This window comes from Apteryx rowi, unplaced genomic scaffold (assembly GCF_003343035.1).
Source record: "Apteryx rowi isolate R43461 unplaced genomic scaffold, aptRow1 scaffold_95, whole genome shotgun sequence".
Taxonomy (NCBI): domain Eukaryota; kingdom Metazoa; phylum Chordata; class Aves; order Apterygiformes; family Apterygidae; genus Apteryx; species Apteryx rowi.
The window spans coordinates 1,451,453-1,475,031 of record NW_020451260.1 but is presented as its reverse complement, the minus strand read 5'-3'; the positions used below and the strand labels follow the sequence as shown (position 1 = coordinate 1,475,031).

At 48.5% G+C, this 23,579-nt stretch overlaps 1 protein-coding gene across 2 annotated transcripts in view; it reads right to left on the bottom strand.

The window, feature by feature from the left end:
- Positions 1 to 335: 335 nt before the first annotated feature.
- Positions 336 to 23,579, bottom strand: part of MAPK4 (mitogen-activated protein kinase 4) — a 36,691-nt gene continuing 13,447 nt past the window's right edge. Inside the window, exons 2-6 of one of the 2 annotated variants that reach the window (XM_026092254.1) lie at positions 14,109 to 14,253; positions 5,538 to 5,699; positions 2,670 to 2,871; positions 1,100 to 1,112; positions 336 to 1,037 (exon numbers count right to left, since the gene is read on the bottom strand). In XM_026092254.1, the coding sequence (XP_025948039.1) occupies positions 336 to 1,037; positions 1,100 to 1,112; positions 2,670 to 2,871; positions 5,538 to 5,699; positions 14,109 to 14,253 (1,224 nt within the window). The remainder of the gene's footprint in view (positions 1,038 to 1,099; positions 1,113 to 2,669; positions 2,872 to 5,537; positions 5,700 to 14,108; positions 14,254 to 23,579) is intronic. The other variant, XM_026092253.1, reaches the window with a different exon arrangement.

The window sequence follows — 23,579 nt, the reverse complement described above, 5'->3', positions numbered from 1 at the left end:
GAAGTAGACTTGACTTCCGTTTGTAAACTTATCATGTACTGTCATCTTTCTGTTGTACATTTAAGTTCCAAACCGGTCCCAGAGATTGCAAGGCAAGATTGTTAAGGCAGTATAAGAAACCCAGTATTTCATTCACACCTCTTGATTTCCTTAAATGTATTTCTAAGGCATCAAAAGGGGTATGCGGTTTGTGCTTGCCTTTTCAGAAAAAGGCATTCAGTATAGTGTAAAAAACTGATGCTCAGTGACAGCCTGAAGCCACTCAGCACAGGGCAATGGCCACACTATCAAAGAGGAACAGGGGGAGAAAGTGGTGTTTCCCACGTGCAGGTGCTTCACCATCGTTCTTTCTGGTACACTTCTGTTTGTACGATCTCATTGGGGTGCTCAGCTATGCAGGCCCCGTTGATGTCATTGAGCTTGTTGTCTGGAAGATCCTCGGGTTTTGTGCAAAGTTTCAGTGCCCTGGAGATGAAGACATCCAAGTCAAACTCGGGGTCTGTTTCACTGCCTACCTCCTTGGATTCTTTGTGGAGATGGTGAGGAGAAGATGGCAGGCTCCGTTCTTGAATCTCCGGAAGTGGACTGGAACACTCAAGACCCACCTGCGTGCTCTTCACCCACTGAGCAATCTCCAGAAAGAGAYTGGATGGTTCTTCTTCCAGAGATAGCTCAGCTGTGGGTGCTATGGTTGCTCTTTTCCAGTGGGATAAATCTAAAATCAGCTTGGGCTCTGAGTAATGATGGGGCTTATTGTCTCTCCACAGCAATTTGTCCAAGTAGGAAGGTGACCCCACTTTGTAATCACATGATTTCCCACAATCAGCATCAAATACTCGGTCCATTGATGAGTGTGATAGCTCTAAGAACCTCTCTGAGCTGCTCTGTGAATATTTTCGTGGATCAACTTGTGCTTCTTCAGCAAGGGATTCAGACCCTGCCCGTGGGTCTCGCTGGACCTCATCCATTTCGTGGTATTTATCATGTCTCCATTCCAAATCAGAGGAGAGGCTTACTTGGTACCTGGGAAAGACATGCTTCTATTAGACACACAGCTGATGGCTTCATTATAAATATCAGCATTCAAACAGATATTCACACTACTACTGCAACTTCTACCTTTCTCTCGCTGATAAGCCATTTACCTACAGATCTCCAAGTTCTTTAAAACTAATACTCAATCAAACCACAGCAAAACCTTGTGCAATATTACAGAACTTTTTCTTGTGTGTTAAAAAAGGCAGGGGTCTGCGTAACTTAGCAAGAGAACTTGCCCAAGCTGCCTGGAGACACCAGTAATGGGAATAAAAGTCAGTGGACCAAACTGTCTGCCCCCTCATTTAACTGGTTCTCACGTTCCCTCCACCTAGGGTTAAAACATGATTAGATAATCTTGATAATCAAATTGTAAGTTGATTATTAAGAGTTGTCCTCAGCCCAGAAACAGCCACTGACAGTATGAGCGCTCCTCATCCGCTGTAACAAAAGTAAGAAAAGATTAGCTTAAATCACCACCGAGATTGGACATCACCAGTTTACTCTGATGTCACGGACTGAGAGCATCCCTGAAGTATCACCTAGCTAAGCAATAACTTCTTGAACCACTCGTAACCACCTCGGTTGCAATTACCTGCAACACTCATATTCTCAGACACAGTTTTCAAAGTGACCAGGAATTTTCTGGTTCCTAATTGAGCTGCCTTTAAAAGATGTATTATCCCAGGTTTTGGGGCTCTATTTTTTGGTAATGAAATGCTCTTGAGGTGTCCCATAACACACAGGCAAAACCATTTCCCATTTCGAAAACACTTGGCTTGTGTTGCCAAATTTACAGCCCTATACCAAATCTCTCCAGCAGGGCGGGAGGACTAACGGTCCAGGCCGCTGCTTATTGTGTCACGCCAGGAAATACAGAAGCAAAGAGGTGACAGCGTGGCAAGGTGAGCCCAAGCAATAGATTTAATGAGGTCTGGAGATTTAACCGCTATACTGAGAGGAACAATGCTACAGGCTTCCTCAAATATTCATACCGCTGGGATAGAAGGAGCTCTATAGAAAAATGAACACAGTAAATTCTTAGCTACTTATTCTGTCCTAGCCTGCTCTGGTCACTGGGAAGGGCCTAGTAATTAGGATAATAATCTAGGACATAAGAGACTTCAGTTCAAGTCTTTGATCTACTCTAAACTTCCTGCATGACTTTCAGCAAACCATTTAAAATTCAATACAGTTATGGATTTTTTTTTCAAGAACCCTGGAACTGCAGCCTCTGGGGCTTATGCACCTTGAAAAGTGATAAATACAGATCTCCAGATCAGGCCTGATCCCTGAATAGTACAAGAATTACAACATTACAGATGCAGCTCAACTGAAGACAATACAGTCTGTTAATAAAACCAACAGCAGAGAACTACCAAGTAACTTGAACATGCAGCCCCAAAATGTAGTCCCTGTGGAAATCAATGACAAAACGTCCACTGACTTCAGCAAGGTGCCAGCTTGAGTTAGAATTGCAACACGGCATAGACAAGGAAAATCAGGTGTCCTTTGGGGGTTTAGAGCATGTATTACTGAACCAAATTAACCACAGGTCAGAGACTTGCCAGTCAAGTTTTGCCTAAAAACTTCAAGTAAATATGTAGTCTCTAGACCAGCCCTGGATACTGTACCTCTCCCAGTTAGACATCTGGCTCTGGTTGGCTTCCATCAGTAAAATATCATCAATCTCATCCTCAATCCGGAACGGATGCTGAGACACTGGTTCATCCTCAGGGCAAGAATACGGACTCATATAAGGATGCTGCAGACCCATCTCAGCCGTTAATCGATCCATCGGGTTAAATGTCAGTATTTTCTCCAGGAAATCAATAGCTGTGAATCACAGAGAAACAAGCTCACTGATTCCTCAAAAGCAATACCAGCTTTCRTTCCAGGAACAGCCTCATGAATCCCCCATAACACATCTGCTTGAAGAAAGAAAGGAATTAAAGGTCAAGTCCTATGTGCATCTAACAGGCACATTTGTCCTTGCTGCGTATGCATCAATCTTACCCCTGATGGGAGCAGGGCACTTGCACTGGAACGATCCTGCAGCCCACAGCTTTAAGTTCATTTAGTAAAACAGAAGAAATGACGGTGAGAGCACTGCACCTCCACAGGACGGAGGGTACACATGATACCCAGCGCTGTGATCCAGGGCCTGAATCACATCCCACCTTTTCAAATAGAGAAAAGGCTTCTTTATATATACTTCAGGGTGCCTTGACTTATGCCTTTGCAGCGTTTYGGGACGTGGTGCCTCCAAGTACAGATGAAATTAATGTGGATATTTGCAGAATTTGGGCGTTGTCAGGATTTGATTCCAGGCTTTCAGATCCATTCTACAAGCACGTTTCATTTCAGACAACTAATTTCACATTTGTACGTGCAACTGAAGTGGAATTAGATTTAAAGAGCAATTTTTAAAAGTCCTTGGCATGACCAACACTATGAAATTATTTTGCCCATTAATATTTAAAGAATTCTGACTGCCTAAAATTATTTTACAAAGATAGTGCAGAGTGAACTCTTTCTATGATGAGGAGGAAGGAAATTAAGTGCAATTAAAGTGACTAGAATTAAATGTAAGCATACAGGGTTTGTTGTGATTTTTTTGAAGATTCCTTTTGCTCAGGTTATGTGAAAAGATCAAATCCTGTCATCAAAGACATAATGCTTTTTCAGATGATTCTTGGTCTATGGAGGAGCCCCTTAGACTTCAGATAATACAGCTAGGAATGTGCCTTTCTTCAGTTAGATCTTTTTCATTGTACCTTCAGAAATATCCCCAATAAAAATAAAATTGTATGGATTGGACTGTTTCTTTGTGCTAAGGAAGTTTTAGGGGCAAAAATCACTCAGCAGAAAAGACAGGCAATCTCTGTTGCCTCAATGCTTAAATATTAACCAAAATCCAATTGTCTCCCACTGGATTATTTCATTGCTTGGATTAATTAAGAAGGAATCAATAGCTTCATAAGGTCACTGACTTCAGGCAAGAAGCATGGTGGAACAATATATTACGAGTTCAGGTCACATAGGCAGGAAAATTTCAATGAATTATGTAAGCATTGCAGGTGACCTTTCTTCCCACAGTAATGACAGGGAATAAATCCATTTAGTACTTACTGGAGGCTGACGTAGTCTCTAGATAACCAAGGCTGATGAGTATCTCAATTGCCAAGCACCTCTAACGGACTCTTTTACAATTAAGAGTTACGCCAGTGAACATAAGTAGGGCTCAGTCTTGACGCGTTATGCACATCAAAGCAAATTCACCCTTGCAGATCATGTACGTTGAATGTCAGACTCGCTGGCGGCGGTGTGCGTGGAGCAGGGAGGGCACAACACGCACCCCCTGGCAGCCATCCGCAGGCTGCCCAGACACATTTCCGAGCAGGGAGAGGGCAAAGCCCAAATGCAAGGACTGTGTGAGTCAGTATTTGGAGGCGCAGGCTGCACCATGAGAACATGTCTGATCCAGCGAGCCTCCAGGAGGACTGGGGTGGTAACCAAACAAGCAGAAGTCCGGGTATGCCATCCTGGAAAGACCTGGAAAGAGGCCCTGGAAAGAGCTCTGAAGAGTTGGTGTGGTGCATTGGTACATACTGCTCCACTTTGACTTCTGGTATGATGCCACCCTCTGATGTGTGACTACCTACAAAGCTGCCAACGCTAAAGTTCAGGTCCAAAAGTCTTGCAGCCCCCTTGCAACGACACAGTTCATTTTGCCAAAGGAGGGAACTGACTGAAGTGGTGATCAATCATTCCAGGCCACAACAGCCTGAAGACAAGCGATTCCCCAGCTCCAGTCACACCAGAGTGCTTTGACAAAGGTTTTGCCTCTAGCAACCATCTCGTGGAGTTCAGACATTTGTGGAGCAAAAGCATTTATTTTCTTGTAGTATTCAATTTTATTCATCAAAGAAGCACAACAAGAAAATGAACAAGGCTTTGAAAGTAACTTCTGGGCTGAAACCGCACAGCTCTAGRAGAGGCATGTGAATACAGCAAAGCAAAGCTGGCTTGGGGGGGACGTGACATGCTTTGGAAAGTGTTCAAGGCTTTGAGCTATGATGGAACTCGCGTGTTCAATGCTGGGCAATGCTCCTTCTCCTTCCCAAAGCCCCAGCCAGTCCAGTGGGGGATTTGGCTACAAAGGGATGGGGGTTGTGGAAGCTGCGACCAGACAGCTCCTTCCTCCCACAAACCTCCTTCACCTCCTAAGCACATCTTTTAAGTATCACCATAACATGTTCCCTCAGGGCCTGCTAAGATCCTACCTACAAGGCAGCCAAGGCCAGTACAGGAATGCAGGGACGTACTGGGCAAGCTGCGCTGCACAGCCTGAGATTTCTGAACTCGTATTCACCAGCGTTAGTGCACTTTTCCTTAGAGAACAATTTCTGTAACCCACTGAGGAAACAGGTCTGCAAATAAGGCGGCCAGGGGAAGCCCGACCAGAAGGACACTGTCGAAACCACCAAACACTACGGTACCTTCGCTGTTCACTTCGGGGAGCAGCTTGCGCAGGGGCTTCCTCACTTCCCAGGTACTGCTGATGAAACTGGGCATCACTCTGAGCAGCTCCTCTTTGTCCTCCTCGTGGATAACAGGGATCGTCTCCAGAATAAGTTGCATCTGTTCCAGCTCGTGCCCCCCTAAACAAGCAGAAAACAGTGAGTTGGGCCCAGAACGTAGATCAATGGGGCCAGTGTTATCAGCCACACACCTGCACGACCACCCCTCTGCAATGCATCCTCTGTCACCGCAGTGCCACACCTCAGGAGCAGCAAACGCCAGACAAGCTGATGTTGGTGGCATTAGGCACTGCTCCTTTTTCCAAGGACAATTCAGTTGCCACCTTTTTACAAACCAGATGCAATGAAGTCTCCAGATCACTTCAGCTCCTGCCCTTCTGTTCCCGTCCTGCCTTTTGCTCAACAGCTCTACTTTAAGGCTGAGCTCTTCAGCACGAGGCTGTCCTTTGCCCAGGTAGGCAAAGCAGGTACCAAGCACTTGAATGCCACGCTGCTGTTGCTCTCTCTCTTGCTACCTCTCCTCAGCTCAGCAGCAGTTCCTCTGTGCCCACAACCATGCTCAAGCCTGGGAAAGGTCCCAGCTCCCTGTCCACCCATCCGAGCCTGCCACAGGGGAACGCGGGAGGAGGAGGGGAGAGGAACAGGGAAGACAATCCACAGCACCAAAAATCCCATTTCATCTTGGCCAGGTATTCCCCAAAGTGGTAGGATAGCACGGTCCCTCTTGCCTTCCCTTGAACTGGCCCATTTGGGCACATTTCAATATGCCATCCCTGCAGCTCCGTGGAGCATCGCTTGGATCGCCAGCTCCTGGGTTCAGAAACTGCGGGGAACTTCTTCCCCTGCCGAACCCCCCACCAGACCTGTCCAAAAGTCATGGAAAGAGCCAGCTGCAGAATCACCCCGTGCTGTCCAGCGGGGCTCTCGGCCAACATCTCTGGCCCTGCTTGACCTTTTCCAAGGCCAGCAGGACTCCGTGTTTTACTGGATGAAGCTAAAAGTGCTATCTTTTGTTTCTTCTACACAGCAGCAGGCAAAATGACCATCCAGGGTGTCAGTGTCCTCAGGTGGGATGCCTCAATCTGTACATGGGCGCTTATATAAGTGGAGCTGTTCCCAAAGCCTGGCATACCTCCAGCTGCTCATCGTGTCACTGGGATTCCCAGCTGCTCCAAAATAGTGAAGATCAAGCCATCCATTAGGTCAGATACACATAATGTGCTATCCCCCCAGGAAAATCAGGTCCCCTCTTTTTAAGGGTACATAATTGACCTAGATGATTAGCCCTCCTGGTATAATCCACATGAGTTTCATTTTTTTTCTGACAAAAAGTTGATTTATGCAGTCTAAGGTCGGAGCGGGGTCTGGCACGGCTGCACAGCCCAAGCCACACACGTCACAGGCGAAATCGGTGCTTGGGGATCCCGGCTTTATCTCCCCTCCTGATTTACAGTGCAAGTGCAATTCAGTCGCAGCAATACCCGTAGGCTCCCAGTCTGTCAGAACCGCGGCACTGAATTGCTGTAATAAAACTCTGTAAGCTCACAGAGGCTTGGGCAGATGCTACATGACTTTAAAACAGCCTTCAGAGCGTCAGTGTAATGCTTTGCCTAACCTGGCCAACTACTGAAAACAGCTGTGAAGCAGAAACCTTACCCGGCCGAAATCACGGAGCCCAGGTGCTCATATCTATTAGCAGGATGGTGAAAGGCAACACGCTCAAGCCCGCTGCAAAAAGGGGATGCGGCTAATTGCCACGTACCTGCCACAGCCTCCGAAGCCTGGAAGGGCCTGCGTTGCTGCGGGATGCCAGGAGAGGAATACGGGCTTTCCTCTGCCTCCCAGCTGGCTGCTCTCTTCAAGCGAGCCCAGGCCTGGGCTCGTTCGTAATCTCAGATGAACCAGCCCAGCTCTAGATATTATTATTCAACTCTGGTTCCACTATTTCTCCACACTAGGAGCTTAACAATTGCAATTTTCTAGCCATATCCAGCCTAGCTGTTGGGAGCAACTTCAAGGCAGTGACGTTGAGAATCCCAGCGACTGGTATTGGGAAACATTTTTTTAAATCCTTCTCCTTGAAGACATATTTATCCACATATTCCTAAACTTCCACCCAGAACTGGCTAGCAGTCGGTGATAAGCGAGAAACAGTAGCACCAGCAGAGTGGAGCACAGCCAACTGCCTAATTAATGAAGGTTAATCCTATTCTTTAGCGCAGTATTGAATTTGACCAAGAGCTCTGCTGACGATTTCCAGCTTCTTATGTGTACAAAGAAGCTGCCTGGCATAAACACGGAGTTGTACTATTGATCTTCTGTCCGCCAGAAACGCCGATTATAAATATTCTGTCCCTAGAGCCAGGACTATCCATTAAGATAGTGAGCTGTCCAGAGCGGACAAACCAACGGGGATTTTCACGCTACCACATTCCTTGCTGTCTGACTGACAGTTTTCCGGCAGCTTTGCTCACAAGCGGCGCGCGGGTGACCTGTGCAAGAGGATGGAGCCTCTGCCCATGGAGCGTGCGTGGCCCAGCACCTCTGTCCAGCTGGCAAGGAGGGCAGAGTGTCCTCATCAGGAGAAATCGCATTAAAGAAACAGAAGTTTGCAAAATGGTGAAACTAAAGATGACCAACAGGAAACAAATGCTTTCCTTACGCAGGCTAATTCCCAAACTGGGATCAAAATGATAGGGCATTGAAAGTCAAGAAGGCTTGGTGGCTCTTCTCCTTCCAGTGCAGGTCCAGCCACTGAGCCCTGAATGCCACAAGCACAGTGCAAAGGCACAACGTTTCTCCACAGGGAGAAGCTGCTAACTGACCCTGGAGCAGTCTATGGCTCATAGGAACCCAATTCTCCACCCATTATCCTCTATTTGTGCAATTCCTGGGGAGCTTCTGAACGCATTAATTCACAAAAAGAAAAATATGAACCAAAGACAGAATAAATGCAAAGTGTCATTATCAGACTAGGGGATTAGAAGCTCTGCTTCATGCATGCGTTGTTGAAAAGGAAATTCTTCCCCTAAGCTTACAGGCAAGTCTAGGATGAACATCCAAGCCCTGATAGACTTCCCTGGCAAGTAAGACACATGTCTGACTGATCCCGTGGAAAAAGTCACCATACGGCCTTCCGTAGCCTTGCAGCGCTCTGGCTATTCCCACAAAGATCTTCAAGACTCTTCTCTTTCTCCTATTTTCTATTTCTTCCATTGACACTGCTTTTGGATATGTGTCCGCAAGCAGAGGRGTGGAAAATCACTGGAGGGAGCTGTAAACCACTTAGTGCTAGTACAGGAGGCAACTGAAAACAGAGAGAGCTGAACAGACCGACTGACTTGCTTTCTCAGCCCCGGAGCATCGCAGGCCCATCCACCCCGCGCTGCAGCAACTGCCGAGATGACTGACAGAAGAGCTCAGATTTTATAAAACCATCAAATTCTCAGGCCTCTGTTTTGCAGGCAGAAGCCTCCATAATTTGCAGCTCTGCAAACTGTGTGGCTCTCCGGCCAGAGGGAGGACAGCTTCTCTGCTCCTCAGCAGGATTTTTCTCCTCCAGTAACCCTGCTCCCCCTGAACCCAAAGGCAAAATTCCTATCGGCTCTCGTATGCTCCAGTCCTTGCCACAGACCTGAATTTAGATGCAATAAAGCAGCAGTTCAGATTCGACTCCAGGCTTCCCCTGCCTGGGAGGGTCAGGATTTGTTGCCATCTACAAAGCAAGTATAACCCAGTTGGGGTTGTTACAGATACTCTGCCTGCTTTTCTACACTGCTCATGGTGGGGAGCGGATATCTTTTATTTCGTTTTCCAAAGGTCTATGAACCAGATTTTAGCCACCGGAGATGTGTTATGCTCTTGCTAGCTTTGGATTATCTGGGTTTTTTCCCTGAAGAAACAACCTGCCCTTGCTTATGTCGGGGTGATGAGTAAATAAATTAAAGAACTATTCCTCACTGATTTCTATTCCCTTCCTGAAGTCTTTGCAAAGCCTAGGTATGGCTACAGGGCAAAGGGGGACACCAGGGCCAGGAGAGGACAGCAGTTCAGCGACAGGTTTTCTACCAGAATTACCACTAACATTAAAGGTAACATTTAGAAACCTCAGTTGGCATTTTCTGACCTCTTACTCTTTGAGGCACCAACAGCCCGTCTGCCCATCAAGGAGCAGGGCTAAGGGGGGAGTTGAGGGTCCCCGCTCCCCACCTGGAGCTGGAGGTTCGGGGCACACGCTGCTGCAGAGGGGACRGGCAGGGGGACATCCAGCTGGGCAGAGGGACATCTAGGCAGGCAAGGGGACATCCAGCCAGGCAGGACCYGCTGTCCCATGTGGGACTGGCACATCCAGAATGAGCAATTCTTTTCTTCCCCTTCAACCTGCCTCTCCATGTACCGTCTCGGCATGTACAGGAGATACAGTGAGACAGAGACATAGGAATGGGGTAGCGATACATTTCTGTTTCCTTTTTTTTCCCCCAGTCGTCATGCCATCTAGTTTTCACCATTTTTGCTAAAAACCTTATAGCCAGGAAGGACAGATCCAAGGGCCCACACTCAGCCCAGAGCCTTCCCTGGGGCCGGATTCAGCGACATTGCATCTTACCTCACGCTCGCACTAGCTGTTTGGCTGTGAGCTCTGCTCTGAAGAGAGCAAAACCCTGGAAGGGGCTTGCCTGGCTCTGCTGATGCTACGAATTACCAAATCCTGTCTTTGGAGCAGTGCTAGTATCATCCCAAGCCTCTGACGTGTCCATTCTCTCCTCAGGCACTGGCTTTCTCGCTGTCTTTCGTACACACACACACGGGAACACTCACACACGTCCTACCTGGCGCTGACTGGACTTGTACAAAAACCGAATGACAGAAGGGAGCAACAGTTATTTCCCACCGCTGTTGCCGCAGGTGATCATCTGGGACATTTTGCCTTTTTTAACGACTTTGAGTGACTGATTTTTAACTCTCCGTCTCTTTGGACACCAGGACTATGTCTGCTCCAGCAAGTAAGACAGCCCACGGCCTTGGCACTGCGAGAGAAGTGCAGTTGGTCCAGGCCCAGGCAGCGCAAGAGGCAATTGGACAACATGGATATATCGCCCCCGTGCTGGGGCTCATGAGCGGCTCTTTTTTATTTACTGCTATAGAAGCAGGTCAGAAAAACTGGGCACAAGACCAAGAGCTTCCAATAAAACCTCTACAGCCTATTCTTAAAGATACCCAAAAGGAGTATGTGGTTTCAAAGTTCCAGTTTTGATCTCTACCCATTAACTAAGTATYCTGCCATCACCTGGGGGCTTATTAAGCAACTGCAAACTAATGAAAAGCAGAGAAACAACGATGTGTGCAGCACTTGTCTAGCTGAACTTAATTTGTGACTTGCCGAACCCTCTCTCATGAGCTTTACTCTGCTGTGGACTCTCATACAGCAACCTGCTAAGCAGGTTTCAGTATTCCTGCTTTGTGGCACGGAGTCTCTGAATGTTTCGAAACTTGCCCGGGCAGCAGGGATAGGACTGATCTAATTTAACTGTAGCAATGTGCAATACCGGCGTCCACTTCTGAGATAGTCGTCTGGGCGCTCTTTATGAGCAGTGATGAAAAACAAATATTTTTAACACACAATCAATCGCATCTGAYGGAAGACACCTAAAAGAGGCCAGAAGAACTGCACCCTGGAATTGCCCTCGTCTCTGCCTTGACCGTAAGGGGAGCTTGAGGGACTGGGTCAGTTATCTACAAGGTAGATGTCTGATACCAGGCACCATAACTTCTACTCCAGGTGTCCATAAACAAGGTGAGACTGAGACAGGTTAAGCAGAGTTTGGCAAAAGCATGATAATGATGAGCGCTTGGGTGCTATGATGGGGACGGTTAGAGAAGGACCTAGATAAATAAGTCTCATTTTCTGTTTGACATGAGAAACTGTATCTGAAAACAGAGATTAACTTAGTGTCCAGACAGATTTCCCTGCGGTTTCAGCTACACACAGTAACAGCACCCAGCTTAACACCAAGCATCATGTTACCCTGGTCTAGGGCAGGAGCTGCAAGTTTGAGGCCAGATCGGATCTCAAAGGACACGGGCTGCACCTGCGTTAGCCAGCAGTGAGGACCAGCAGGAGCAGATGTGCAGAGCAACACGGTCGTGGGGCAGCGCTGACATCTCGGGGCGCACCGTCCCCGACAGACCCCCGCAGCTCCCTGCAGGATGAGGCCCCGGCGCAGCCTCTGCTCCGCGCGTCGCCTGGCGAAGAGACGGGGACCGATCGAGYCTCCCGAGGGATTTGCTAAGCCTGTTTTAAGGCAGGAGAGGCCCTGCAGAGTCGCAGAGGCACCGTGCGCAAGCGCAGCGGTGGACGGAGGCTCCCTGGGGACCGAACCCGCCCTGTGCCTCAGCCCCACATCTCCCACCAGTGGCCATGAGCTTCGGCCGCCCTCCCCGAGCCCCTCGGGCCAGGCACAGGCTGCTTTCGTTGCAGCCCGGCGCGGCTCCCTGTTGCTTTAGCTTTACCTCCTTGTTTTCTCTCTCCAAGCGGCAGGGAGCTGCTGAACGAGAGTGAGATTTGCCTTCCCTGGGGCTTTAGCTGAGCAGCCAAATAAATAAATAAAGCGGAGAGAAGTAATGCTGCCGGAACGGCAATTACTCCGAGCCGCTACACCTTGACATGATGGGAAAACGGAGCCCACGCAGTGGCTGGAATATCCCAAGGAGGCGGCAGAGGCAGCCCGGGGCTGGTGCATAATTCGCAGCGCGGGGACTGACGTCCCCGAACTAGGAAATTTCTGGGAGGGGAGGCTGAAGCCAAGGGGGAGAAAGGAGAGGGAGGCAAACYGCAGAGCAATTCCAATGCTCTCCTCTAAATGATACTGACTCTTGAATTTTCAGCCTTCACAAAAGGAAGACGGAAGCTGAAAGCTGAGCGCGAAGACACTGACAGAGCAGCCGCAATGAAGCCTCAGCTGCAGAGCGCTGCAGCGCGCTGAAATATTTCTGAAGAAAGTGTTCTCCTCTATTATTAATGGAACTAATTATTTATTTACCAAACTCTGCRAACAGCTGCTTATGAAATGTGTTAGATCTTGTCATTCCAAATACTAATAGGCAACGGTAACGATAACAAAGCAGCAGCATCGCTGCGTCCTTTGGGGAGGCAGGTAGCTCTTTGATAGCCAGATAGCGTCTGCTTCATCCTTGAATAAGTGACTCCATGTCCCAGCTTGATACAAAGCTAAGAACTGCACCTTTGCTCCTGACATTAGCATTTTTGGAAATGTACTGAATAAAGATTTGCTTTTCAAGAGCATCAGAATTGAGCTCTAAATGCTGTGCTGATAAATCACACCCTCCTTCCTGATGCTTTTTGTCTTCTCTTTGCAGCGCACCTTTACAWTGCCAGCGCCTGCTTATAKGGGAAGCCTGTAGCTTGCCAAATTYGCACATGGCAAGGGTCAGAGCCGGGAAGGACAACGGAAATCCCGGCTGCGAGACCAGCACACCCACGCGCCGTTCAAGAACACGGGTGCAGCATCAGGACGCTCCCAGACACCCGGCCCCTGCGGAGCAGCAGTCACCTCCGCAGTGATGCCATTCTTTCCCTTAATTCCTGCTATGCATAAAATATCTGGCCTCAGGATCTGGAGATAATACCATAAAAGTTAATTGAGTTACATTAATGTGATTGAAGAAACAGACCCTTTTTGCTAGATGCTAATAAGGACAAGTCCAGATAGCTGTGAAGGCACAATGTTTTAGGGCACACGCTGATCTCTGCAGCCTGGGAATGGCTCACAGCAAACACGATTAAGCATGTATATAGGTCTCGGTGGAACATATTTGATTTTACAAGAGGGTTTGACACCAATTCATTTTTTACTATGGATTTCACAGCTATCACTGAGAAAACTGCAGGGCGATGTAGTACTGTAGTCGAGCTCTTCACACCAGCCAGCTCACAGCGAGCTCCTTACCGCTCCCGACGCGAAACTCCTCTGGCTGCAATTCTGTAGTGGCATTAAAATGTTCTCCTTCAAAGAAAAGACATATATTCAAAATACCAATCACAGTTTAAATCCACTGCATAGAGTACAAACCTCTTAGCACAGGACCACATTATCCTGTGTCCTTATATTCCATCCTGTCATACTCTTTTAGGCATCTTTTCTCCTAACAAGAAGCTTCAATTTTTTGTTGAAACCCCAGTAAGAGAAAAAGATTTTGTTGTTTCACCAGAACTGCTCTTTTATCCGTTTCGGCTCGTGTTTTCGGCTGAACGCACTTCGCGGGTCTTGCAAAGCGTCTCTGCCGTGGGGCACTCGGCGGGGAGGGCAGAGACCTGGGGGCACTGCGTAGTGGAGACACATCTAACACCTAATAACCAGGCATAGGAGAGCTGCAGGGCTGCTATAGGTGGTGCGTGGCGGGCCGAGAGAGGGGACTTCACTCTGCCGTGCTCTCGGTCTTACCCTTGACAGGCCTGCGGATTGGGAAGCAAAGAAGGAAGGAGGGGGAAAAAAATCGTTCGAGACGTACCGGCGAAGAGCATCCTCCCCGTGAGCATCTCGGCCAGGATGCAGCCGGCTGCCCACATGTCGATGGCTTTGGTGTAGTTGTTCGGCGAGAGGAGGAGGCGAGGGGAGCGATACCATTTTGTCACTAGGCCTTCGGAGAGGTAACCCTGAAAGAGTAGAAACAGACACATCAATAACTCTGCAAGACGGTTCTTCCATCCCTGCCCTGGRCTGCTGACTCTCTTGCGGCGGGGACGAGTTTGGCACCCGTAAGCCTCAGCTTGGAGAGCTCTTGTTTGAACCCAGAAAAGAGGCCAGAAGCAGATTCCTTTGCTTACTTGTTTATATATTTCCTTGGTTGCCAAATGTCACGTAAGGCAGRTCAAAGCAGGATTGCTCTTCCCTCCCTCGGCCAGCCAGCAAAGGGCCTTCGCTGAAACGCTGCGTGGAGCCTGGCAGTGCGGGCCGGCGGCCGGGGCCACCACACCTCCTTCCTCTGAACTAAATTTTTAAGCAGCATAACCCYGAAGAGAAGCCATTCGTGATTCAGCCCTGAGCAACGTACAGRGCCTGACTGGAAACATTAATATCCAGCAGCAATCCTGTAATAACAAGCACAGCTACCCCGCTTCAGCGTCGTGACGGGAGCAATAAAGCTAAAAAGTCCGTGACCGTAACGTTTAATCTCACAAAAGGGAACTACGTATAAAGGAGAAACATCGTTAGAAACCAATGAGAAGGGGCAGCCAACAGGGTAGCGCGCCTGCGGTGCTCATTCAGAGGCACCGTATGAAAAGCCCAGGGCAAATCCGTGCCATCTATCAAAAAAAGACTCGAGAAGACCCAGAAAGCTGCACAGCGAAAGAGCAGGATAAAGAAAGCTCTTAGAAACGAGGCAGGCGCTGGGCGACGCTGCCCTGCTCTTCCTCGCGCGGGCGCGAAGACGCAGCCCGGCTCTGCCACCAGCGCCAGACGCAGAGGCACCTGCTCCGCGTAACGCGGTGTTGCTCATTAGCGGGTCGTTTTGTGTACGTGCACGCATCATCACCTCAAAAGCGTAAGCGAAACTGCAGTCCCGCTTAATGCCGAAGCCGTTAGGCAGCCGGCGCTTCCCAGTTGACTGCGGTAGGAGAAATCCTGAACGCTCTCGCGAGGCGCTGGGCTCCCAGGCTCGCTGCCCAGGGCGGCCCGGCTGCTGAGAGCAGCACCTCCTCCGGCCCGCGGCGCTCCCGTTCCCGGGCTCCCCGAGGCGATTTCATAGAAACTTTGGTGGCCTGTTATAAGGGGGCTCCCGGCTTTTACTCAGGCAGTTAAACAAGTTTTCAAAACAYCAGGTGCTCAGCAACTCCCACCGAAATCAAGGAGACACATTTAATCACATTGATAACACCGAAAGAAAGCTCAGTCCCTTATATTAAATCTAGCTGGCTGCTCGGAAGATTGTCGCTCTTGTAATCTAACAGTATCTTCCTTAATTTATTCCAGCCGTGTGCGCACTCCCTCTACAATAAATTGCAAACTTTGTCTTGCAGACCCCGCACTGCAGAGAACGTCGTCRCTCCGAGCCGCTCCACGACCCGACCCGGCTTCCGGGACAGGCGCTGGAAAGGTAACCGTGCTTGGCTCTCCGGGGCCGTGTGAGCGGAGCAGCGCCCGCAGCAGCTCGCAGCCTCACGGCTGTCGGCACTGGCAGGCAGCATGGCCACCGGCACGTCCCGTCTCATCAAAGCCCCAGCATTTCGTGAGAAGGTGCTGATAGCAGCAAAGCCCGTAGCGAGAGCCAGGTCAGATGTTCCTATTTTGTTTTCATAAAGTCAAAAGTTCTTGTTTCAAATTTATTATTTAGAAAATTTCATTTTTACTTGCTTCATTTTTACTTRTTTCATTGCTACGTACTGTGAGCAGATTAGTGGAAACACCATGTTTCATGCTCTGCTGCGGCACTGCTCCAGCCAAGAGAATTAACATTATTCATGTACAGCTTTTCAGTCTTAATTTCTGTCCCATGAAAGTACAAAAGCTTTGATTTTGCCATCCAATTTAAAGCAAAATCAAATTCAGAGTGGGGGCCTTTCCCATCAGATGGAAGTTCTCCTCTCCATCTAAGAGCAAGTCCATCAGCATGCGCAGAGAAAGAAGAGGGGCATCCTGAGGAAGCAGCCGTCCTGTGGACCACCGTGGGATGTCCCACCACCGCCGCCCTCGCTCCCTGGCGCCAGGCTTCACTGCTCCCTGGCCGAGCTCTGGACTGGGCTCCATGCCGTGTCCAAACACGAAAGGTTATTCCATCAGGACAATGTTGGAATATTCATATGTAGCCTTCTATATATTAAGTATAYGTTAGCATATCCTGATGCAGATTGAAACACTCTAGGCAAGTCAAAATAAAACGAGATGATACAACTGAATCACATTTTAATGCCATGAGACATTTGGATAGCATCAAAATGTAATGAGAACGTGAAAATGGTGCATATAAATACATAGTCAAAAACCCTCCATCCTAACTGATGTCGTTCCATAAACTGTTTTCAATTGCAGTGTAACTGCATTTTGCTGTGCAAAATTCTCCCGTCAGAAACGATTCAACCAGATGTGTTTCTTTAATCCTTATTCCTTGTAACCCCTTTTATTCTCTTAGCAGGTACTCTCATTCGTGATGAACAGCTCTGAAGCCAAGATGTTCCCGTGACTGCTAACCCTCCGAATTTCTAGCACTCCGGTCAGCCTCTACAAGCAGCGAGCCCCTCCGCGCGTATATAAAAAGCATCGTCAAGAGCAATTTGGCTTGGGAAAATTTTCTCCGGAGCTGCATTCAGCACGATGTAACCTGGGAATGAGTCCATTTGCCTACGAACACCGAGCGTGCTGTCGTGGGAAGGAAACTGGTAATTGAGTCACTCGAGGGTTTTTTTCTCCAGCCCATCACTGATTCATTAAGGGTTTATCYACACAGTCAATTAATCATGGGCTGAACCCAGTCTTAAGACTAGACTCATCCTCTCCACCCACACGTAAATCCTCAAGCCCAAACCAGGATTTTTCTTCTGCCTGAGATCCAAGGCCCCTGCAGGAGGAGAGCCTGAATATTTTCAGGCCACATCCATGCTGCTAAAGTCAGCACGCCCAGCCTGTTTGCTGCTACTGAGGACAACTGGCGTGGAAAGCCCATGTCCAAACCATAAACTCTTATCCTCCAAAATCTGCCGCCCACATCCAAACTGCCTATTGGGAATAGTTACAGGCTTGTGCTAACTCCCAAACCACGCCTGGGAATGGCTCAGAGGAGCGCCCGCTGGCCTGGGACGTGCTTATGGTGGCCAGAAGACACCTAGGACGATGACTATATATCTACATCTCTGCTCCCCATGCCCCAACCACCCCAATGCTCTCTGCAGCCTGCCCGTGCTGTGGGAGCCCCAGCAGTGCAGGGCACCCAGCTGTCCCCGGACAGATCGGAGGCCACTGCTCCAGGCTGGCTTCTGGGCATCCCTGGTCACTGGCACAGCACTACGTGATGTCCATGGGGAAAGAAAACCCTCTCCCTTCCCTACAGAGCCGCATCTATGGCTCCRGAGAGGTGATTCCAGCTCTGCATCTCAGTAACCCTTCTGCAAAGTGGGGGAGATATCACTTCGTTACTGGTAGGGAGTCCTGTGAGATGCAACCATCCACTTGTAAAGTGCTTGGAGATCTTCAGATATGTTTCTCTCTACAAGAGTCAAAAAACCCCAACTGCATGCCCTCGGAGGAAGCACGGGCCTTAGCTATGCTCTTGCAGCAAGCCAAGAAACAACCAGTTTTTACTGAGGCTTGCACTACAGCCCTGAACCACGGGAAGCATTTGTTTTGTGTGTCCCCTCCTTCAAGGAAAGGCTCTTGCCAGGRAGAGGAGATGCCATTTGCTGGATGACCGTTGTTAGCGGGGAAGTGCTGGGGGGCAGCTGGGAACAGGCTGTTTGTAAGAACTGACTTTCAATTCCCGCTGCCGTGCCAGCCAAGCGAGGACCAGCGAGGGTCAGCCGCATAAATCCACAGCGCATCCGAAAAGCCGGGTTAAGGACAGCATAACTGGGCACCGAGMTGAGCTAAGGCTTGGCACAGCCCGGCGCCCCTTGCACGGAGGCTGAGCCCCAAGAAGCAGCTTGCCTAAGCCAGGAGCTGGCGGGACGGCAGGCAGCCCGGACAGCAGCGGGGCCGGGAAGCTGCGGTTCTTCATGAGAATGACTGTCAGCTGCTGCTCCTGCTCTCCAGCCTAGCAAGGCTGCCTTACGTTGAAAGCCGCACGACTTTCAAATCAGTGCAGGTCTCTCGAATCTGCAGGAACTGTGCTTATAAACCGGGAGAAACAGCGGGCCCTCCCTGAGAAACTGCGAGCATAAAACGTGCTACTATTTAAACCTTCGACAGGGAAGATTTCTGGGTGAAGGGAGGCACCTGGACCTCTTAAATCCACGACACAGACAGGCCCCCCGGAAGCCCTGCTGCAAAGTATACGTTATAAAATGAGCCAGGGGCTAGAAAGCCAGCACAGCGTTGTCATTTTTCACTCAGAGCCAACAAYAATGTCTTCTGTGATCGAGGGTACGCTATGATATTTTTTTCAGCAAAAATGCAAGAGCAGTTCACTGTCACAAATGATGAGAGGTTTATAATTTTTCTATTCCCTCAATGCAGATTTTTGCTCCAATCTCCAAAWGTGCAAGTTGTCAAGCTTTTAATCAAAAGGCTTTCTTTTCAAAGAATATTTTAATTTTTGTCTTCCAAAGATAAGTTATAATTGAGACTGATTAGCTGAGAATTTRTGCTGCTGGCTCATTTAATGCCGCTGTATTATTGCTGTTATATTATTGCTAATGCTGCTGAATCAGAACGGGCACAAAAGCCCCAAGCGTTATCGCAGAACTGCGGAACGGTTGAGGTTATCAGATCGGGCTGCYGGTTTTCAGCTACTGCAATTATTTACTGTAATGGAGATCTTGGTATTTATTGGAAAATCTTCAGAAAATAAACTCTGGGGATAGCGATTTGGGGCAATTAGTCTTCATTTTCTCCAAACGCTCAGAAGTAATAAAATTATAAACACACCAAACTGAACCAAAGAAGGGGTCTGGCATCGGTCAGGCTGGTACTGACCTGATGCAAACCGTCACCGGCTCGCTGCTGAGAGCTCCACTAAAACACGCAAAGGGRAAAACAGGACAACAGTTACACACGCAGCTCCTGGGCTTCTCTGAACTCCCTGGTTGTCTTTCACGTCATACAATTAGATTAGCTCTTCATGGACCATATTCTGTGCATTTGATAACGCCCAACGCTGGGGGGTCCAAAAGGTTAGTGTGGTCATGCAATACAAATAGCAACGTAGCTCTTCAAYGGGGAAAGCCAAGGGGCACGTTACATACAAGCTACTGCGGGGAGAGGAAGATATATAAGAAATCAGTAGGAATATAGCATGAAAATCACCCCAGGCACCATGCCTTTTCTTTGCCAGGGGCTGAATTACACCCTTTGGGGTGTAATTCTGTCCTGCTAAGACTGGAGATGGGCTTCACCCAGAAAGTCCAACACAGTAAACGGTGAAGGTCACGGTCTAAGTGAGCATGGCGAGAACAGATGAACTACGTTCACGAAGAGCGACTGGGCAGCAAAAGGCCGGTGCCACATGGAGATGTCAACGCRGTGGGAACGCAGCGCGGGTAGGTGAGTCCTGTCCTCGCAGCGGGAACCTGGCTCTGCAGTACGGAGCCACACCGACTGAACCCAGGCCTGAGAAGAAACRCAGAGGTAGTCGGGGGCTCAAGCGATGAGCAAGAGAAACCAAGCCCAAGTCAGCCGTTGCTAAGATGGGCCGAACAAAACCTGCTGAATGCTTCCAGGTGGCAAAGAGCAAAGATGCAGAGGGATCGGTTTGTAGATGCAAAGGGCAGAACTAGAGTAAATTAAAAAAAAAAAGGGATGACTGGCACCGAATCTCCAAGGTGATTATTGGCAGGAGCCTTCAAATGCAGGAAATGGATATTGCACCTCTTCAAGACCTGAAAATTAGACTGAACTTAGATGGGCACAGCCAAGCTCCTGGGGCTGGATCCATGCCACTCCTGGTTTCTCTGAGGGTCAGAACAACCCAAGTGAAACATSACCGGACCAGGAAGGATCAGAAACCATCACTACAATCCCAACCCTCAGGGCAAGGAGCTGRAAGGCATCATCTCAGCCCCAACTCTTGCACTCTGGCCACCAGGCACTGGGTTTCTGGCAGCGTACCAGAGGAAGGAGGACCTTCCTGCACCCGTGACCCTGAGRGAAGCAGAAAGAGTTCTCCAGGATGCAGAGCCCAGGCTTTTTTACCTAACTGTTACCTGAGCAGTTTCTTCCCTACTCCAGCAAACGAATACCACTCTCCCTACAAATTTAACATTCAAGTCATATGCTTCTCCTCTCTGACAGCGAGAAGGATTTGAATACTCAGGAGCGCATGCACAATGCAAAATATATGAGCAATGTGTTACAAATATCCTATATATTGCAACAAACCAGACCATTTTTTCMCCAGGCATCTCGTAGGCACTGGTAGGATCCCCTGTAAACACTCACCAAACGATGCAGGGGTGTCTTCAAAACCCACYTCTGCTGTGTGGGGTTACCAATGCACGCGCTGCTGGTTATGATTAGCAGCACTTTTCATTGCACTTCTCTTTTCTGTGATGCATCGCCACATATTTGATTGTCATCTCTCTGCTCTGATCTGCTGAGCAACCCAGACCATTGCATTTTGCGTTGTTAGACCCACCTCAAGCCCGGGAAGTAACCTGCAGCTGCCTGAAGATCCCCAGAGAGGAAGAGTCTACCGCTTCCCTTGGCAGTCTGTGCAGTGATTAATCACCGCACTATCAGACGTAAACTACAGCCTTAGTCCCCAAGCTGAGTTTGCATGGCTTCAGCTGGTGTTATGTATGTAAAGGGGTTCACAAAGCAGGAACCCAATGTAACTGGCCCTCCAGACACGATCATAACACCCATGAACACTAAGATGAGCATGTGTTTCYTTCCTCTGCCCCATGTACTCTTGTCACATGTATCTGGACCCTCCCTCGCTTCCCATGGTGTTTTGCTTCTGGGCYTTGGGTTTTCTGTTCTCCTTCTCATCTTCACCAAGCTTCTCATTTTTGGCCCATTCACCTGGTAGTTTCCCCCAGTGACAGGAGCAGACATAGACCTGCTTTCTGAYGGTGGCAGAGGTTTTGGTTCATCATCACGTGAACAGCAATATGGAGCGATTCCACAGAAGGAAAAGAAAAAGCAACTGTGCTTACTTAAGCCTGTCTTCAAAAGTAGCTTGTTCCAATCTTTAAAGCATGTTAAATACAGAGCAAGTRAGTTGCTCCATTTCCCTGACTCCTCCTAAAGCAAACTCTGCCAAGTGAAGGTTATGGGTTGACAGCATTAGTCTAGAAGTACCCACAGGGAAAGCAAATTAGCTAAYTGAGCGCTCTTCGATCAGGAACAGCTACAGCATGATCTAACGGCTGGAAGTTGAAGCTAAACCAAGTCACACTAAAAGCGAGGTGCAGATTTTCAGTCACAAGGGTAATTAACCACAAGGGAAAATACTAGTAAGGGTTGATGGATTCTTTKGTCATGGGAAGTTTTAAAATCAAGATCAGATTTTTCTTCGAGTGATAAATTCTCCTTTTATTACAGGAACAAGCTTGGAAGCAGACACAATTGCAGGGAAACCCAAGGACTGACTTTCCCTCCTGACCCAGGTGAATAATCTGACATCTTCCCGTGGGAGATGCTAAGTGCTGGGAACCTGGGCCAGCTCCAGGCAAACTGAACTCTCAGTCCCAACCTGGAGAGGAGTGCCCCACTTGGGTAGTCCTCAATGGCATGAACATGATAGCCTATTGCAGCCTCCAAACCTAGGCCTGCTCTGCTCCATGGTGGTTAAAACTGTAGCCTAGAACCTTACAAACTTTTTTTATTTAATATAAAAATAAGTTCCTGCCCTGCCATCTGAAAGAGGAATTATTCATTATCCTATGGAAAACAACCAACCAGCAACCTCTGCAYGGCGTGCCCCGTGACAGCAGATGATGCCGCAGTTGGCCCGGCATGCGTGGCGCTAGCATCCTCGCAGTAATCCAATATGATATGGCTCGAAAAAAATGCAGTGAACAACATTTCCCCCCTGCCCAGTATTTTTCCAGAGTTATGTTCAGCTCTGCTGATGGGGAAATATCATCATAGCTTTGGGAGCACCGATCACACAACAGGCCTGCATAGTCATAGGAAGCTGGTACAAGGATTTAAATAAAGCCAGCTTAGATAATGGCATTCAGTTTTCCATGTAGCGTATCAAGACTTGCACAAGGGTAGCAACACTGACAGTGCAGACAGCTTTTACACCCATGATCATTTCCAGTCTGGCTGCCTCCTCCCTTGTCTTCTCACAGGCAGATCTCACTAACGCTCTCCTAACATATGCAAACAGCCCCATTAAAAGTTAAGGCAACAGCTGGGTGATTACCGCTTTCCTAGCAGAGCCTTAAATAACCCAGGCTCCTTACTTCACTGCTAGTGCTGCCTCTCCCTCGCTTGCATGCCTTCTGTCCGACTTAACTCTCATCTCTCCTCCTCAGTGCCYCACCAAACACAGGCTTTTCCCATATCCCGTGGAGGAAGGAGGTGCAGCAGAGGCACAAACTTCATGGTCACGTACCACCCGCACAGGAGAACCATGAACGTGGTAAATAGATCCCTGCCCGGTACCTCCACGGAGAGACAGCTCCCTCCTTGGGCAAAGCGAGCACCAGGAGAAGAAAGCGTATCGATTCCCAGGCCAATAACAGTTTTTGGGGGATCCAGGACCTGCAGATGGGGAGACATCAGCCACAGCTGGGAGCCGGGCTGGGAAGAGGCTCCCTGCCCGCCTCCCCTGCAGGGGCTGCGCTCAAGCATTTACACRCTCTGAGTCCAAGTTTAGCACAAGAATACCACGAGCATCACTAGACCGTCTATCTATGTGCAGTCAACCAAACRTGTAGAAATACCAAGAACAGAAGCATACTACTCAGTGCTAATTAAGACTAGACATATATTTTCATGACATATCCTATGGCTTCAGTGCACAGCCCTTTCTGGACTGAAATACACACTGGAATCTCTTTAAAAAAATGATACCAAGTTAATTTAGAAACAAAAATAGTTTCAAATCCAAGCCTTGCTCTCAAGCCTTCCCATGCTATTTTTTTGCAATTTTCAAGTATCATTTTCCTGCTTCTCCTCYGCTCCTACTCCCAAGGCAACTATCATGTGTAAGAACCGCCCAGACAATGTACAAAGTGATAAATTCACTATATGTAGGATAGGCATCAAGATCTATCAAAGAGCATAATAAAGAAACTGAAAAGCAAAGCAAAATGATTTTTTTTCCTAATCTTTCTACAACACTGATTTTGCGTGTTGCTTCCAACATCAGAAGGAAAAA